The 17,006-nt window shown below is 53.7% G+C and overlaps 4 protein-coding genes across 4 annotated transcripts; 2 read left to right on the top strand and 2 right to left on the bottom strand.

Moving 5' to 3' along the window:
- Window positions 1-2,874: 2,874 nt before the first annotated feature.
- CTAM01_06545 (uncharacterized protein) lies at window positions 2,875-9,443 on the top strand (the record flags this gene model as incomplete). Its single annotated transcript, XM_060522572.1, has 7 exons — window positions 2,875-3,062; window positions 3,136-3,990; window positions 4,426-6,551; window positions 7,608-8,079; window positions 8,304-8,383; window positions 8,458-9,134; window positions 9,201-9,443. 7 exons carry the CDS (start codon window positions 2,875-2,877, stop codon window positions 9,441-9,443), a joined length of 4,641 nt encoding a protein of 1,546 aa, XP_060382831.1.
- Window positions 9,444-9,792: 349 nt separating this feature from the next.
- Window positions 9,793-10,894, bottom strand: CTAM01_06544 (PAP2 superfamily protein; the record flags this gene model as incomplete). The annotated part of the gene is made up of 2 exons (XM_060522571.1): window positions 9,793-10,181; window positions 10,246-10,894. 2 exons carry the CDS (start codon window positions 10,892-10,894, stop codon window positions 9,793-9,795), a joined length of 1,038 nt encoding a protein of 345 aa, XP_060382830.1.
- A 2,154-nt stretch (window positions 10,895-13,048) lies between these two features.
- CTAM01_06543 (NGP1NT domain-containing protein) lies at window positions 13,049-15,545 on the bottom strand (the record flags this gene model as incomplete). The annotated part of the gene is made up of 4 exons (XM_060522570.1): window positions 13,049-13,779; window positions 13,837-14,113; window positions 14,452-15,184; window positions 15,250-15,545. Coding segments are annotated over 4 exons (2,037 nt in total), but the record flags the coding sequence as incomplete, so codon positions are not given.
- Window positions 15,546-15,950: 405 nt separating this feature from the next.
- CTAM01_06542 (uncharacterized protein) lies at window positions 15,951-16,889 on the top strand (the record flags this gene model as incomplete). Its single annotated transcript, XM_060522569.1, has 1 exon — window positions 15,951-16,889. One exon carries the CDS (start codon window positions 15,951-15,953, stop codon window positions 16,887-16,889), a length of 939 nt encoding a protein of 312 aa, XP_060382828.1.
- Window positions 16,890-17,006: the final 117 nt, after the last annotated feature.

The following is a 17,006-nucleotide window of genomic DNA, read 5'->3' as shown; positions in this document are numbered from 1 at the left end:
GCGAATACCACTAAAACAGCGGGAGCGCTGGAAATGCTGGAATCGAAAGGGCGAAAGAGGAGGAAGATCGAATTCGAAACGGAAAGCAAGACAGTAACAGTCCGACGCAAGACGTCTGTAAAATGCGACACAACGGACGAGATATGTAGGAAATCGAGGAGGCAGACGATAAGACGGTCTTGGTGGGTGACATTGTGCTTCTAATACGCCATGTCTTGGGACGGAAGAGCTGCAACTGGACCATCTCTCGCCCAAGTGGCTAGGAATATCAGATAACACTTGTGCGACGGCCATAGGTACAGATTTGGCGTCGCATTCAACAACCGACTTGTCAGCCTGCACAAGCGCCGGTTCTGCATATCAGAAAAGGGATGCCTCGGAGGGCTAGACATGTTCCATTGAGCTAGGCATGCTGCGAAACACCCTGCCCAGGGTCTTGGCTACCAGAAGAAACGCGCTGGTACCCTCTTTCTGAGGATTCCAACCTCTCTAAAGTACTCCGTAGAGCCATTGTACGCTACGCGATACGTGGGACGAGCCGTCCGATCTCTTACTCACGACGTTGTAAGATCTTCTTTGGTCCACTTGGAGAAGCGAGCGGATCATAAGGCATATCGTGTGGTCTGGGGAGATGGAGGGGAAGATAAGTCGAAAAAGGGAGGCCGAATATTGACAAATCGCGGCACACAACGTTTGGTGGTTGGGTAAAACGGATACATGCGGGAACGCTTGAGCAGAAGTAAGCTTTCTCAGGGGCGATGCCGAGTGGCTTAAGCCCTTATGGCTCGGCCCAGATCATAGATGGGGCCCCCCTTGGATGCTGGCGATCTCAGTGGGAACGGCAGCCAACCCCATGGCTCGTCGACGTGTGGCTGGCCAGGGAAACCAGCCGAGGCGCATGGTTTAGGGAGTACGGATACTGATAGATGAGATGCTCATCGAAAACGCCCCTCTGCTTCATGCCAAACTTGGTGTAGTAAAGTTCGCGACGAAACCCGTGCTCTCGGAGTCGGTCTTGGATGACCATTGAAGAATTGATCAAATTGATCTTCCACCGGCAGATGGGTCAGCGGCCGATGTGACGATGACTGCTTCTACCAAGTGTAGCCGAGACGGCCTATTCCGCTATTGGACTTCGTATATGACTGAGGCCCTTGTCTGAAGCAAGGAGGCTGGGGCTGGTGAAAGTCGAGATGCGTGTCTCGCTGCTGCCGCCTGGATGGAAGAGGTACGGGGAGAGAGAGAGAGAGAGAGATGGTACCCAGACCTGGTGGCCTGCTAGTTTTCGCCCGATGGCCGACCTCGACCTTTCGGGTCATTTCATTGGCAAGTCTTGGCAAGGTGATGGGTGGTAGTAGAGTTCCAAGTGCTGACCACTTGTTGAATAATTGCTCGGATCCGCGCAACGGCGATTAGAAAGACCTGAGAAGTCTTACCAAAAGGCGAGGACCAGGAAGTAATCAAGCATGAACCGAATTAGTATCAGTGGAAGGGTATTTGCATCTTCTTATCGAATCAGAGCGGTCTCGTCGACGATAATAAGAAAGCCTGATGAAAAGGAATATGGGAATGGAAGAATTGGAGCATTTAAGAACCATAGAATGAGATACTTAGGTACAGTACACCCCGCTAGAAGCATCCCCGCAGTGCGGCAGCTTAGGTAGCGCCGAAGACCCGTTATTTGTTTACATACCTGCCGCTTATCGCCTAGCTACCTACAAGTAAGGTAGGTACCTTGTGTCCCCTTTTGGATAAACCAGCGAGAAAGGGCCAGAAGCTTAACAGCGCGCCAAGTGGGTCCAACCGTTGTACGCAGGAAGGAGCACAGGAAAGTAGGAAGGAACATTCACTTGCAAATCTTCATGGGCTTTTCATCAATCCAGTGTTTTTGCATCCGATTGCCATCCTCACATGCTTCATCAGCCTCCGTAACATAGTTGGTCTTTTTGTGACCTCAAGCCTCTCAATCTTGACTTCACAACCGTGTCTGCTACGACTCTTCCTTGCTTCCACGTTGCGCCGCCTCGCTGACGTCGGATTGATTGGTCGGCACCTCTCCCCAAAGCTTCGTCAAACTTTGTAAAGTTCGACAGGTGGACCTTGCTGCAAACTTAATGGCCATCAAAGGGGAAGCTACAGGGCTCGCCGAGCATCTCAGTTCTATCTCCAAGTGGGCCAGCGCAAAACCACGAACTCCTCATACGTGGAAGTGCCACCTTGCTTACTTTTGCCGTTGAGCTTCTTATATTACGTTGACTGACAAACTGCCCAAGCGAGTTGAATAAATGCTTACCAACCTTGATGTAATTTACAGTCACTTTAATGAAGACCTCAGTGACGAAGTCCCGCAATCTGAGTAGCCCAAGACTCCAATGCAACACTGAAGAATGAGTCGATATTCATCCAATTTCCGATCAAAGCTTGTGTGTCTGGCCATTGCCGATGTCGACATCCGGAACCTGCTTGTCACCTCAAACGCCCAGACAATGCTTTCATAACTGCCGGTTCTATCGTCCAGGGACGGTGCCGGATGGGTTCGGGCCACCCAAGGTCATCCCTTCTAATTAAGGGTCCTGTCCCAGGCACCATGTGGCGTTCAACATCTCTCCTCACGACGGGAATGCAAGCATTTATATGAGTAAATGACCACTAGCAGCTCTTTCGAGCAGTGTCCACCTGGATTTCGAGGAGAGCGGAGTCTAGTCGCCTACTTGACCCATGTTCATCGTCATCTAAAGATGATACTTAGGAGGTGGTCATCCGTCTTAGTAGCTGAAAATGCCCAGAGTCTTATTTCCGTCATTGCTTTCACCACTTTCGTTCCTAACTTTCTGCAACTTGCCGTGACGCCCGTGGCGTCCAACGCAGCTTACAATGAGAAGCTTCAAGCACGTAGCAGTAGCTCTGTCCTTCCTTCTGTGCATGATTTCTCAAGCAGAAAGCTCACCGAAGCCAGCGAGACAATGTCCGCCTCTGAAGAAGGGCAGCTTTGTCGTTCAACAGTACCAACTCTATCCCGAGAATGCGGACTGGGACGTCAACAACTGCATCGTCTACTTTGGGTAAGCTTATATGTACAAGCCCAGACATGAATCATGGTGCTAAGGCAGAGGCAAGATCACTGTTCAACGCTAGCGTTGTAGTTTATGATCCGTACAAGGACACCGTCCTAGACATCTTGACGTTCGATGGCATCACGCACAACCCTGCCTTGCACATTGGTGGCGTGCAGGTAGACACTCGCACCAAACTAGTCTCGATTGTAGTCGACGCCGCCGCCCCCTTCAATACCGGCGGCAAAGACGTGTCGGGTGACAACTTCATCATCAAGTACGACCCGGCAAAGAAGCAGGTCCTGTGGAACAAGAACATCACGGCCGTGACCAGAGGGGCATACGGAGGCTTCCAGGACATTGAGCACGACACCCACGGAAACACCTACGTCGTTGGCTCGTTCCCGGGTACAATCATGAAAGTCGACCGCCAAGGCTCTGCTGTCGTCCCGTGGTACCTCCCCGTGAAGATTGACCACACGAAAATGGGCTTCTCCGGCCTCGCAGCCACTGGCAATATCCTGCTGTCCAACAATAACGAGGACGCCCAGATCTACCGGTTCGATATGAAAGCGGACAAGGGCGCTCCCGTGCTCGTACCGAGATCGCCGAATGTGACGCTAGCGGGCACCGATGCCATCTATCTTCCACCAAGGTACGGTGGAAAGGTGTTGCTTATCGCCGAGAATACCAAAGGCGTGACTGTTTTGCGGTCAAATGATGGGTCCTGGAAGTCTGCCGAGCACCTTGGCACGGTACCGAATAATTCCACCGATGCTCAAGGAGGGATTGTCACTGCTCCGGTGCAAGTCGGCGACAGTCTGTTCATGGTTGAGGAGTTCTTTGCGGATGCTCCTGTTGCGGGCTCGACTTCTGGGAACAGGACTAGTTTCCCGATGGTGGACATCACCTCGCAGGTTGAGGATCTTCTCAAGAAGTGAGTGATTCGCGGTTTGGAATAGTAATTATAATGAATACACTCTTCTTCAACGAAGGAACTTCTGGAACTTCATCGCCATCTTCAGGCTGCAGATTTGATCCACTGATTCGATTAGGTGTTAATCAAGACCACTTTTCGGGACCCCTTGAGCTGACAAGCCCCTGGTCAATAGTCTGACATGCATAAGTCTGCAGGCATCCACAATCGCGCATCAACAGTCAAGTGCCTATTGGATATGCGGATTCAATCTAGTCCACACCCCTCGCCGATGGTAGGGCTACGATGTCAACCCAATAGCTCGTTATCACGGCCAATGTTTGCCGAGTTCGCTCTTAGGGCCCTTCCAATACTATGATGCCTTGATAACGAGATGTCTTCGCCAATCATGCCCTCACCATCACCAGGGTCTCACTCATGCGAGCGGTGTCGCAGGCTCCTCGTCATCCACGCCGAAGCCGATATCCCGCATCGGAACCGGGGCGACAGACACGACGCCAGGTGGAACAAGATCGTATTCGAGACCAGTCTCACAGATCTTCTCACAGCCCAGCAGAAAACATGTGCCTTTATAGACTGGATACTCGACGGGGAGTGCATCGCACGACCAGACGTTGGCGAATGCGTCGACAACATATCCGGCGAGGTCTACCAGATGGACCTCGAAGAGCTCGAGCAGTTCCACGGCCAGATTGACAAGGACCCGGACTACAGGCTTCCTTCCATTCGCCACGCCGTCCAGGGCCGCAGCGACGGGTACGTCGACTATGTACTCGTAGCTGAGACGAACCCCCCATTCCGTATTGGTGGTGACCACACTCCAGACGTCCTGACTATAGAATTCTTTGGGCTTTGGGACCCGCGCACAAAGCTCGTCTCATATAGGACGGTCAAGGGTCTGCAGATATGTACGCCTCATGATAACCCGGCAGCCAGAGACTTCTGGACGCGGCCGATACAGAATGATCCTGCGTGTTGTCTGCCTGCAGTGAAGTCATGGCTGGCAGATTGCGAGGATAAGCACGAAAGGTGTCGGGAGCTGAAGACGCAGTCTGGGCCGTCGGCACTCAGGCCTATTAGGCTGATTTATATTGATTACAACTCTAGAGCAGGGAGCTATTCGCTGCGGTTGCAAGATACGGCGAATCTCAATCCTCTACCTAGATTCGCAGCTTTGAGCTATTGCTGGGGCGGCAACCAGACGGTGAAATGCGAGACGGCTACGCTCGAGGCATTCACAAAGGATATTTCCTTTGAAAAACTGCCTCGGACGATACAGGACGCTGTCAAAGTCTGCTCGCAGCTCGGAGTTGAGTATGTCTGGGTCGATGCTCTCTGCATCATTCAAAATGAAGGCAACGACGAAAAGATTTTGGAAATCGCCAAGATGCCGTACATCTACGGTCAAGCGTCCTTCACCATTATGGCATCCAGAGCCAAGACTGCGTGGGAAGGGTTTCTCCAGAACAGAGAGTGTTTCAAAGAGTCTGATCAAGCATTTCTTCTCTCCTGGCAGTCCGAAAAGGGCGAACTGGGATCGATTACCTTGGTCGAGATGGAGGCAGGGCCCGAGCCTATTGACGAGCGGGGGTGGACTTTTCAAGAACGTCTTTTATCTGTCAGAATCGTCGAGTTCGGGTCCCGGCAAACTAGATGGAGCTGTCAAGAACCAATTCCGTCAATCACCGGGAACGACACGCTATACGGCCTCGACGTCGGTGAGGGTGCAACCGACGGCTGGGGAAAGATTGCAGAGCCCAATGACCTCAGGCAGGACTCCTTCAACTGGGGCTACTGCTCAAAGACTCCATCCCCGTGGGGCGCACTGGTAGATATCTACACCAGTCGTACTCTATCCTTCAACACTGATCGCGCTCTGGCCATGTCGGGAGTCGCGGAGCGCTTTGCTGTGTTGACTGGCGATGAATACGCCGCTGGTCTCTGGAAAAGGAGCATCCGCGACGAGTTGCTCTGGAGAGTGGAGCAAGATGAGCGACGAAATCGGGCGGCGGCCTATCAGGGGCCTTCGTGGTCGTGGTTCGCAGTTAATAGTAGTGTGAGAGCATACGTGGCTTTGGGTGACGGTTGGGAAATCCCTACATTCGAAGGCGATGTAACGGATGCGACGGAGGTCTACCACGCCGAAGTCATATCTATTTCTGCCGAGCCGGTGAACAAGAAAGCGCCCTACGGCGACGTCCGTGGCGACTCAGGTCGGCTTAGACTTCATGGGAGGCTTGCGGCAGCCACCATCATCAATCATCCCACAGGAGACTCAAGGGACGATCCAGAAAATGTCTTTGATATAGCCAGTCCCCCGAGCTCACAAGGTGTTCTTGACTCAGGGACGAAGCTCATGAGTACCAGAAACATCAGCTGTCATCTTGATTGCCTAGATGAAGTAGACGTCAAATCTGCAGGCTCCGGGGGGTACATGGCACTGGAGATCAAGAGAGTGCGCGGGTACTCTGCCGACTGGACTATACTCGGACTGCTTCTACAGCCAGTCAAGATGAATGGGGGAAGTTCGTTGAACGGTGTGCCAGCTTACAAAAGAATTGGTACGTTTGAGTTGGAGTTGGAGACTACATTTGATGACTTGAATGACGATCAGAGCCTTCAGAGCGAAGAGCATTGCTTCTTCGACTTCATCCAACCACAAATGATAGAGATATCTTGATAGACACGGCGAAGATTCAACTCTTCTTCATTCTAATTGGCAGAACCCGAGTACATGTAAAGTTCGGGGACTGTAGGCTCACAAAAGGATTCAAGTCATCTTTCCTTACTTTTATCACATCCCCATCCTTTCTCTTGATGACTTTCTGCATGCTGGGATACATATAGAGTCTTACTACATGCACAGGGAGAGTCGAAACAATGAGAACAAAGACAAATGTACGGTACGCTGCCGTCTAATTTGTTCTGTCACTTCTCCCCTAGACTACTTGCTACATCTCTATTCGCCTTTCTATTTGGGAGCTACTCGTCATCCTCTGTATCGAGTCTCAACCAGAGTCCCATAGTCTTCCTAAGTCTCATCTTGACTTGACTTGTAGCATCGACGTGTCTCAGCAGGACTTGATCACCGCTAGCACAACACTTTGCTCTTTTGCGCAAGTCGTCTAAGGAATCGAGGTCTTAAAAACTTCATGGCCTCATGCTCCCTTGATAAGCAAGCTGGGGTCATACACCATAGCCACGGCAACCCAATAGGAATGCACCAGCCAGACGATGTTCGTCCTTGTTCGGAGCAAGACTCTTTCACAGTGTCCAAGACTCCTCTCGAAGTCAGGCTCGGTGCCTCGATATCTCACGGGCCTAGAATACAGGCCTTGAACGGCGGCTAAGCAGTCGTGCCTTTAAGCTATATCCTTCCCATAATCCATCTCGCTTTTACTTTCCGCATCTCTTCCACATGTTCATCCCTCTCTTACCTCCCACTTTCTTATCATATTTCACCTTGGACAAGTAAGTCATCGACATGTAATCAAACGTTAACCGAAATACAAGATGACAGAGCCTCCAAGAAATGGAAGCTAACGAGCAGTAGAATTACAGAAACGAAAATATTCGCGTTACTCGAAGTAACTGGAGTCATTTTCTGCCCGCCATAGGCATACCGATGGAGCAAAACGAAAAGCTGAAGACCCTGACCCTGGCTAAGATTTTGGAAAGGCTCAACCTAAAGGACACAAGACACCCAGGTGAAGATGAAAGCCAGAATCAAGGGGATCAGATACGTGGAAATCCTACGACTGTAAGGCATTGGATCGAGACATCGGTAAGAAACGGCATGAATGACAGTGCTCCTCTCGCATTCATGGGCCCATTTGGCGGTGACGGCGCTGCTCCTGCGAGCATTCCTGCTGGGAGAGCTCCAAGTAGCCAGACGCCGACACCTCCCCGTCCCAGCCTGAGACCTTCTTCACCTTCACAACTCCGCCCCGGTACGTTTCCCATACTCCTTGGCCGGGTCGAATTCTCGCTGATCAAACTTAGCGAGCTCAGCGGTCTCATGCCCCAACATCCGATCTACAACTCCATCTCATCAGACGATACCGCCATCCCTTCTGCAACATTCTTTCCGTGAGTCTCATCCCATTAGCCAAAACCATTTATCTGATGCACTTCTCATTGAATCAACATAGCAAAATCCATTACTTCAAGTCCCGTCGGCCCGATCGGAGTCCCCCAGCACTCGGTGATGAATTTCTCATCTCCGCAGCACTCGTCGCGCACGTCTCACCTCCATGCTTATGAACTTGCCCGCTTCTCCGCTAATCAATCGCAGCGAATGTGACGACATTCAGCCCCAGTGGCCGTCCGGTGCAGAACCCGATGGTGGCAGCGCTTTCGTCCGGGCAGCAAGCCCCTTTGAAGGCGCGACTCCGTGAGATTCGTCCCATCCTAGCTAATCATCTCTTACTTGTCTTTTCATATCACTAATTACTATCTCGAAAACAGAAATGGACAAGAACCGAAGAGCCTCAGTCGTTAAGATGACCAGCCGGGAGAAGCTTCTGAAGTCGAGCAGCCCCCTGATCCCCTCTGCCCTCCGAAGTGTCAAATTCCCTCCTCCGTCGCTCGAGAGCACCACCGACGAGTCGAGCAGCGATGAGCTCATCATTACAAACCGCGGCCATTTGAGCAGCCAAGTTCATCAGACTCAGAGTAGCATAAGAATGAATATCGATTCCTCGTTCAGCCTCCTGGCTCCTCCCATGTCTCCGAACGAACTCTTCAACGCATTCTCATCCATGAACACGTTCGCAGCCAACAACCCGCCTCCTTCCTTGCCCCCGAACGACCTGCTCGCGACCCCGGGCCCGGCTTGGAACTTGGACCTGCTCCAGAGCCCTCAACTCGGGCACATCCTCCCACCTCCAGCGGAGATCGCAGTCAGAGTCGGCAACGCGCGCACCCTCGCTCACAACGGCTACCGCGGCCCCTTCGACATCGGCCGCCTCACCTGCCTCATTGATTCGTACACTGGCGAGCCCAACCCTATCGCCGAGACACGCCCCGATGCTCACGGCAACATGGTCACGTACGACATTCACACCAACGAAGCCATTCTCGACGTCGAGCCCTGCGAGACTGGCACCGCCCAGTGGGGCAGGAAGGGCGAGTTCACTGGCTTTGTAGAGTCGAGCGCCGCTTCGTGGGTGCTTGGTCCCGGCTAGAACCCGGCCATGCCCCCGCCTCAGGTCGAGGATATAAAGGATCCGCGCTTCAAGCCGAACGCAAAGGATGCCTGGATGGGCGCTAGGCTTGGCGAAGGCACTCAATCTGTCATGGCTCATGACTATGATGTCCCGGCTGCGATACCTAATACGGGTCCGACGCCGTCTTGGGTCAAGGAAGCCAATGACATTCTTGGTGTTCCGAACGAGGATGACGAGGATCAGCCGGGTCTTTTCGAATATTGCGATTTGAATTTTGACGAATGATTATTAATCGTCAATACTTGGGTCATAGGAGTTTGGATGGAACTCTTCCTCACTTGGAGAACTAGGTTTACTTTGGGAACTGGCTATGAGGTTCAGATCTGAATAGCCATCAGAATCGCGACGAAGCGTTTATGAGTACATGTATTGATTAGGAAAAGTATCCTTCCCTTGTATTACTTTATACGGGACATCTTGCATGCAAAGCGTGAACAAACTCGTGGTCCCGCGTTGAAGCGATCCATCCCCAAGACTGATGCCTTCTACATCAATCTTTAATCAGTCAGAGTGTGCTCAACACACATCTGAAGCCTCAGCCGGAGGTCAAGATTGCTATCCTTAACCTCAACAATCACCTTCCAGGAGGCGGCATGGGCTTGGTTCCGTTCTGAGGGGTAGCCGTCCCATTAGCAGGAGGAGACATTCCTCCGCCTCCGTGGCCACCACCACCTCCACCACCTCCGGGAGGCTTGTCACCTCCCCCTCCGGGGGGCTTATCACCGCCGCCGCCAGGAGGCTTATCACCCATGCCCTCTCCACGCCCACAACCACTCATGTAGAGCGTAATCTCACCGCAGTTGACGCCCTGGTCGTTCTTCTTGTACAGGTTGTACGTCTGGTTCTCGGCCTCGCACTGGAAGTACCGCGTCTGCTCCTGGAACGTCATCTTGCCGTCGCAGCCTACGCTCCAACCCTTGTCGGGCTTCTGTCCCGGGTCGCACTGGAGTGTCTCGGTAGGGGCTGTTCACATATGTTAGTCCATCTGTTTTATTGGAAGTGGAGGGTAGAATGGCTCAAAACTTACGAGTCCACCACATGCCGCGTCGGCGGGTATCGACAATCTCGCCCTTTTCCATGCGGAGGATGACGGGCTCGAGGCCGATTCTCAGCTGGCCGCTTTCCAGTTGGCCGACCCAGCCCGAGACGGAGCCCTTGGCTCGCATGCGGAACGAGTTGCATTCCGTCATGCCGCCGCCGCCTTTTCCTCCTCCTCCGCCTCCACCGCCGCCAGGCTTGTCACCGCCAGGCTTGTCACCGCCCGGCTTGTCGCCCCCGCCTCCACCACCTCCATGACCGCCTCCGTTGCCTCCTTTGCAGTCATCTCCTCCCTTTCCTCCACCACCACCGCCCCCGCCCCCGCCTCCACCGGGCATACCAGGCATGCCGGGAGGCTTGTCACCACCTCCACCGGGCATACCGGGAGGCATACCAGGCGGCTGCTTGCCTCCGTGACCGCCCTTGCAGTCATCTCCACCCTTACCGCCACCTCCACCACCGTTTCCGCCGCCTTCACCAGGCTTGCCTCCGCCCTCGCCGCCGCCTCCGTGACCTCCACCTCCACCACCGCCGCCGCCACCACCGGGCATACCGGGCGGCTTGTCACCGCCCTTACACTCTCCACCACCGCGACCGCCCCCTTCTCCTCCGCCTCCCGGGTAATGTTCCGAGTCCATGGTGTTGTTAGTCTCCCTGGGCACGAGGGCTAGAGCGAGAGAGCTCGTGGCCAGGGATACAACTGTAACTAAAGAAAGACGCATCTTCTTCCTCTTGGTTCTCCTATGCTGTGCTTTGATGTGTGTTGCTCCGTTCACGTCTGCTAGAGACTAGGAGTTGATGATGGTTTTACTAGGAATGACGACAACCCGTAATCTAGGGCTCCGAGGTAAAAACAAAAAGTAACAACCTCGTGATGATGGCCCGTGTTCAGGGGGAGAAAAAGGATGATGTGCTGGGTAAGGTTTACAAAAAAGAAGAAGCCTTTTGATCCTTCTTCCAGCACAACTAGAAGCGAATGCTGGATGGTGGTGTTCGTATAAAGAAAGGGGTGAGGAGGTAAGGAGATTAGCACTCTAGCGGGAGGAAGACTTTCATCTTTTTATGCTTTTGGAAATCACCCTGAAGTTTGAGTATTTGCCGAAGTTCCCTCGTTCTTGTCTCGATCTACGAAAGGGAAAGGCGAGGCGGGGTTCAAACATCTGTACACACACCCACCCTCGCATACAATACTGGCGAACACGAAACAGTCTTTTTTGGCTTGACTAGTTACCCGAGAGCAGAAAATCCGAGTAAGGAAGGCACACACACCGTTGGGCGAGAAGTGAGGGGACGAGAGGAGGCGGAAGAGGGGTGTGACGGACCGACCGGTGTGTTTGGTTTCCACGATGTTCGACTCATCATGAGGAGATTGGGAAGAGGCGTGCCCAGCAAGGTAAGGTAAGGTGAGGTGAGGTACCTACATGTGGACAAGGGCAAGGGGTGTTCTGCCATCCAGCGAGAGACAAAAACCAAGGCAGAGAGGGAACAGGAAAGAGGGCGAGAGAAACCAGACAAGCAAAACATCGGATTACACGGTCCACGTGGGGTCGACAGAAACTTGCCTTCTCGTCGGAATTATTCCTCCAAAGAGACGCCTGCGTAAGTGTATGTGTGTGTTGGTTGTTGTTGAGTTGAGTCCTCCAAGTCTCGAATCGGAGAAGGAGGTTGTAAGAACTCTAAATAAACCTTCTCTCACGACTCATAGTCATCAGACGATCGTCGACACACTTCTCTTTCCGCAATCGAGATGGAGGGGGAAGGAGAGGGGAGGGGGGGGGTGGTAGTGCCAGATAGAGTAGGAGAGCCAAGAAGAAAAGGACCGTTTCCACGCTAGATGAAAAGAAGGAAATCCTTCCTTTGCAGACACAAGCGAAAGAAAGAATAAACTTTGCTTTTCAATGAGGAAAGAGTCAAGTCGGGCCAGGTTCGCTAATTGAGACGGGTGGACGTTGAGGGAAACTCTCCTGCTTAGTCGTGACGAGGAACCTTACGTCGGAACTTTAATCAATATCATCGAATCCCCGTTTCTCTGTTGGCCGATGTCTGTTTGTTTTTTTCTGCTCAAGTTGCAGGGCCGACGTCGCGGCGAGACAACCGACAAAGGGAACGACAGAAGCCGAAAGAGGGAACATGAAGGGAAAGAGGGCACAGGAACAAAGTTTTCATCGGTGAATCATGTTTTTGTATTCTTGTCTGACTGGCGGCGACCAATCCACTGAATGTCTATCTCTGCATTCTTTTGTTTCGACTTCGGTTCTTTCTGAACTGAAGAGACCTCGTTTTGAAGAGGCTTTTGAATATGGACAATATCTATCTACAGATGGCAACTTGCCAATCGAGATAGATCATTTGGGGGTATCATACGGTAACAACGCTGAGCGTAACATCCCTCGATAGAGATGGCGGGGGAATAAACTTTGGGAAACATCCCGCGGCTGGAGCCCGTGCTTAGCTGGAGAAACAGGGAAGGGCGGAAACCCGGGATCTGCGTCCCAAGGCAGAGCCGCAATCAGGTGCCGACGCTGAACAGCCTCAATGTCTAGAAACATTGAGGTATCGTGAAACAACTGCCCTGGCTGGCCCGTGATTTTCACAGCACAAAGGCCTGACGGTTCCTGAAGGTCCCCGATTGCGGACCGTACGGCCAAACTCGCTTTTCGTTTCGTTTTGTTTTTTTCCGAGTCAGCCCCAACTCAAGTGGACTCGCCGCTTCCCACCTGTACTGGTGAGGCTGCCGAAACTTCGGCGTTGCAGCGGAAGAGATTCATCTAGCAGGTTCTCGCCTGAGGATTTCACGTCTTGGTCTTTCTTCTCTTCTTCGAGGCGTTGCTAGCACTACGATCCGATACAGCACGGACCGAGGTGTTATAGCTTGTCTCCGAGGCAGCGCCGTCACCACCATCTTCACTCGCAGAGTCATCGTCTGATATGTCATCCAGCGGGATCATGTCGTCTGAGGCCTCACCTGCGTCTTCAGATGCCTCGGCCAAGGACCTGTCGCCCTCAGCCTTGTCATCGTCAGACCCGAAACCTTCAAACTCCTCATCGTCCCCTTCTTCTTCGTCACTGGAGGGTCCCATTGACGTATCGGCCACGCTCTCGGCCACATCAGTTGCGTCACGCTTCCGCTTCTGGGGCATCTCGCCAAGCCTGCCGCCACGACCCTCAATGCCCTCGGGAGTCTCCGTGCCTTCTTCCTCAACAGGCGCGGGAGTGAACCAAGGGATTTTGCCACGCATGAAGTCGTTGAGGACCATCTTGGCAACACCGTCCAAGTCGGCCTCTCCGTGCTTCAGCAGACGACCACCCTTTCGGGCAAGCATCTCGAGAAACTCGACGTGATTGGTCCAACCCTTGAGTCCGTATGTTCTCTCCATGTGATGTGTCTTCACCTTCTCGAGCACAGCAGGGATGTACTGCTCAGGGTTGTGGACGTTCTCAACACGAACAACACCTCTCAGGAGAAGATCCTGAGGGGTGTCGGTCTGCGACGGCGGCACAATACCAGGGCAATCAATCATGTCTATGGCAGATTAGTTCTATGTTGAAGTACGTCGAAAGGAATGGAACGATGACTTACAGATCTTGCGGGTGAGTGTGATGTACTGCCAGACCTTGGTTTCACCGGGAATCGGTGCAACGTTGGCGACCTTCTTCTGTCTCAGGGTGTTGACGATGGAACTCTTGCCGACATTAGGGTAGCCGATGAGACCAACAGAGATCTGCTTGCGGTCGCTGTGGAGCTTGGCGTACTGTCTGAGCAGCTCAATCAGACTACCCTTTCCGAAGGGATTCGTCAGACTAGAGTGCATCGCCAGCGTAGGCTTGTCCTTTGAGAAGTGCTTCACCCAACGGGCCTGTATCGAATTAGCTTCTGCATGAAGCAAATAATTCAAGAATCAAAAATGATCTGGAAGGTATGTATGCTTCACTACTAAGAAATACCACCATCGAAAGGCTCGAAAGAGCACTGGCAGACTTCAACTCATCGGAAGCAATTCTGTCTCATGATAGGAAATCCAAAACGGATCCCATCAGCCCTGATCCAAGGACCAGGACAGCGAGACAGCCCTCGATTTTCCCAGTGTTTAACGGAGAACTTCCATTGTAAGCACTCAAAGAGTGCGGAACGCTTCCTGACAAAGACACTGGGGTGTGGGATGGGGGGACAGAATAATGAGCTTGAGAAACTTACAGCAACACTGGTAGGCACCAAGTCCGTCTTGTTCAAGACAAAGATGAGATGCTTGTGAGGTGCCTCCTCGCGGAGGTACTTCTCGACACTGCGACATCTCGTTCCCAGAGGGTCGCGAGCATCCAAGACGTGGATAACAACGTCAGAAGAATCCAACACACGGTACAGCTCGTTCCAGATACGCTTGCTCTGACCCTTGTTGAAGATGGGCTCGATCGACAAGGTGACGTGACTCTCGTCCTCGTCCGCGCCACCGGATTGGCCACTGAGCAGCTTGTTCCGCTCCTGGAGCTCGTTGAACTTGTCAAGATCCTTGTCGACTTCGCCAGCCAAATCCGCAATGGAACCGGCGCCAATCTTGACGCGCTTCCGCTGAGACTTGGGACCGAACGTGTCTCCGAAGGAGGACGTCTCGATCGTCATCTTGGCCTGGTGCTGCTTGATGCCGTTGACGTTGTCGGCACCATCTTTGATCAAGGACATGGGCAGCTTGTTGCTCTTGAGCAGGACCGAGTAAGGGTCCGCGGTCTTCTCCGCCATGGCGCTCCGGAACGCCGTCAAGCTCTCCTGGGAGATGACACGAGTGTTGCCGAACCACTTGCGGTTGGGCTCGATCCGGGCGTTAGGGATTTCTCGGCTCTGAAAGGAGGCAGCCTTGGTGATCTCGCCGTCGGCGTTGCGCTGAGGCTTGCCATCCTTGTACATGTTCAACTGCCTCACTCGCTTGGCAGAGCTGTAGCATTGTAACGTCAGCAACCTGCTTGCGCATACTGAGCCAAGGGAGAGTTGGAAACCTACCGGTAGAAATTTTCGCCCTTGACCTTGACATTGCCCATACCATCACCGGTCTTGCCCTGGCGAACCTTTCGGCTCGCCTCTTTCTTTCCGGTTCCCATCTTTTGTGACCGCGAACTCGCCCAGTCGTCGACCTTATTGAAAAGAAAGGGAAGACTGAGGGAGAAGGGGGTAGACTGGGCGGGAGTTGGAGTCGGTGAAGTTTTCAGAGAGGATTGAGAGAAGGAGGTTGGAGCTTCAAGCGCAGTAAAAAGGAAGTTCTTTCTCTTGCGGGTGGTGGGGTCCCTTGGGAATTTTTTAGTGGAGTTGCTGAAAATTTCTGGAGCACTTCGGGGCGAATAGCCGCCGTTGCACCGAGGAGCCAATGAACGATGCCACAGGTAAGAAGGGGGTGTCTCCACAGCTGCAGCTCCAAATTTCACCCCCCAATGCCTGGCCCTTTTTTCGCATATTCCTCAGAGACCGGGAATCTCAACTGAGCAAAGGAGAACTTTGGAGCGCAGAGCTGCTACTCACTGCACACCCAAGCGTATACCTATCCAACCCAGGGCCGCCATCGAGAAATTCTCAGGTTCAACCATCCCGACAGCGAAGCAGCTTGCCCATCTCAAGCCACGAATTGACTCCATTCCCAAACCCGCCTGCCGACAGCCCTTTCACAACCAGGCGACTACGGCCCTGAATACCCCATCAAGCCGGCCGCAATGTCGTCACGATGCTCCTGCGCGCGGCTGACGCGCCTCCCGACAACGATCGTCCCCAGACAAGCCACCCTCAACCTCACACGACCCTTCTCCTCCACGACGGCCCAGCTCAAGGTGCCCCCCCAACACCCAGACTGGATCAAGGTCCCGACGCCGCCCCAATCCCAGGCCTCTGAGGAGAAGCCCCCCATCGTAAAGGGCACCCTCCCCACGCCCCGCGATGTCTTCCCAGCAAAGGAAAACGACCGCAAAGTCCAGCCCTCGTACCTCCTCGAGACCGCACCCGCGCCCACCAGCGCCTCGTCCACGAAGCCCGCCCCTCCCGGCTCCCGCCTCGAGCACCGCCGCCGCATGGCCGAGTCCCGCCGCGAGAACCTCGGCATCGCCCTTCAGGGGCTCTACCAGCGCAAGCAGGAGGGCGTCGAGACCGTCACCGCCGAGAGACAGCGCCGCCTCCGCGACCACCAACGCGCCGCCGTCGCCCCCGAGCGCGCAGACGACCGCCTCACCCGCGGCTCCGTTCTCTCCTCCCTTGTCGAGTCTGCCTCTGTCGCACCCAACAAGGACCGCTACGACCAGGCCAACGCTAGCAAGGCGCGGACGGCCAGGCTCGCCGCCAAGAAGAGCGAGGCGAGACAGGATGCCCTCATGGAGCTGTACATCAACGCCTCCAAGTTCATCGTCACCGAGGAGGAGCTGGGCAAGCACCTGGACCAGCTCTTCTCCGAGGACTTCTGGAAGCGCCAGGGCAAGTCCATGGCCCACGACGCCGACAACGCCTGGGACGTCTGGGGACAGCCGCCGACGGTGCAGTCCATGCTGGACGACATGCTGAGAACGCAGCAGCGGGCCATCGACTTCCAGACGAGCGACCAGGACAGGACCGTCAAGAGGCAGAAGTCGATTGCCGAGGAGCTGACGGGCGGCAAGATGGAGTAAAGGGGTTCACACGTCAGAAATGGCCCGCCGTTCAGCTTGGAGAGTCTGCACATTCGGTGGGTTGTATCAAAAATATCAAAATGGTGTTTTGGCCGTTGTAACATCTCACATTTGTAC

This window comes from Colletotrichum tamarilloi, assembly GCF_030869305.1.
Source record: "Colletotrichum tamarilloi strain Tom-12 chromosome Unknown Scaffold_18.1, whole genome shotgun sequence".
In the NCBI taxonomy this organism is placed as follows: Eukaryota; Fungi; Ascomycota; class Sordariomycetes; order Glomerellales; family Glomerellaceae; genus Colletotrichum; species Colletotrichum tamarilloi.
The sequence above is the reverse complement of the archived record's forward strand: the minus strand, read 5'-3'. Positions and strand labels throughout refer to the sequence as shown.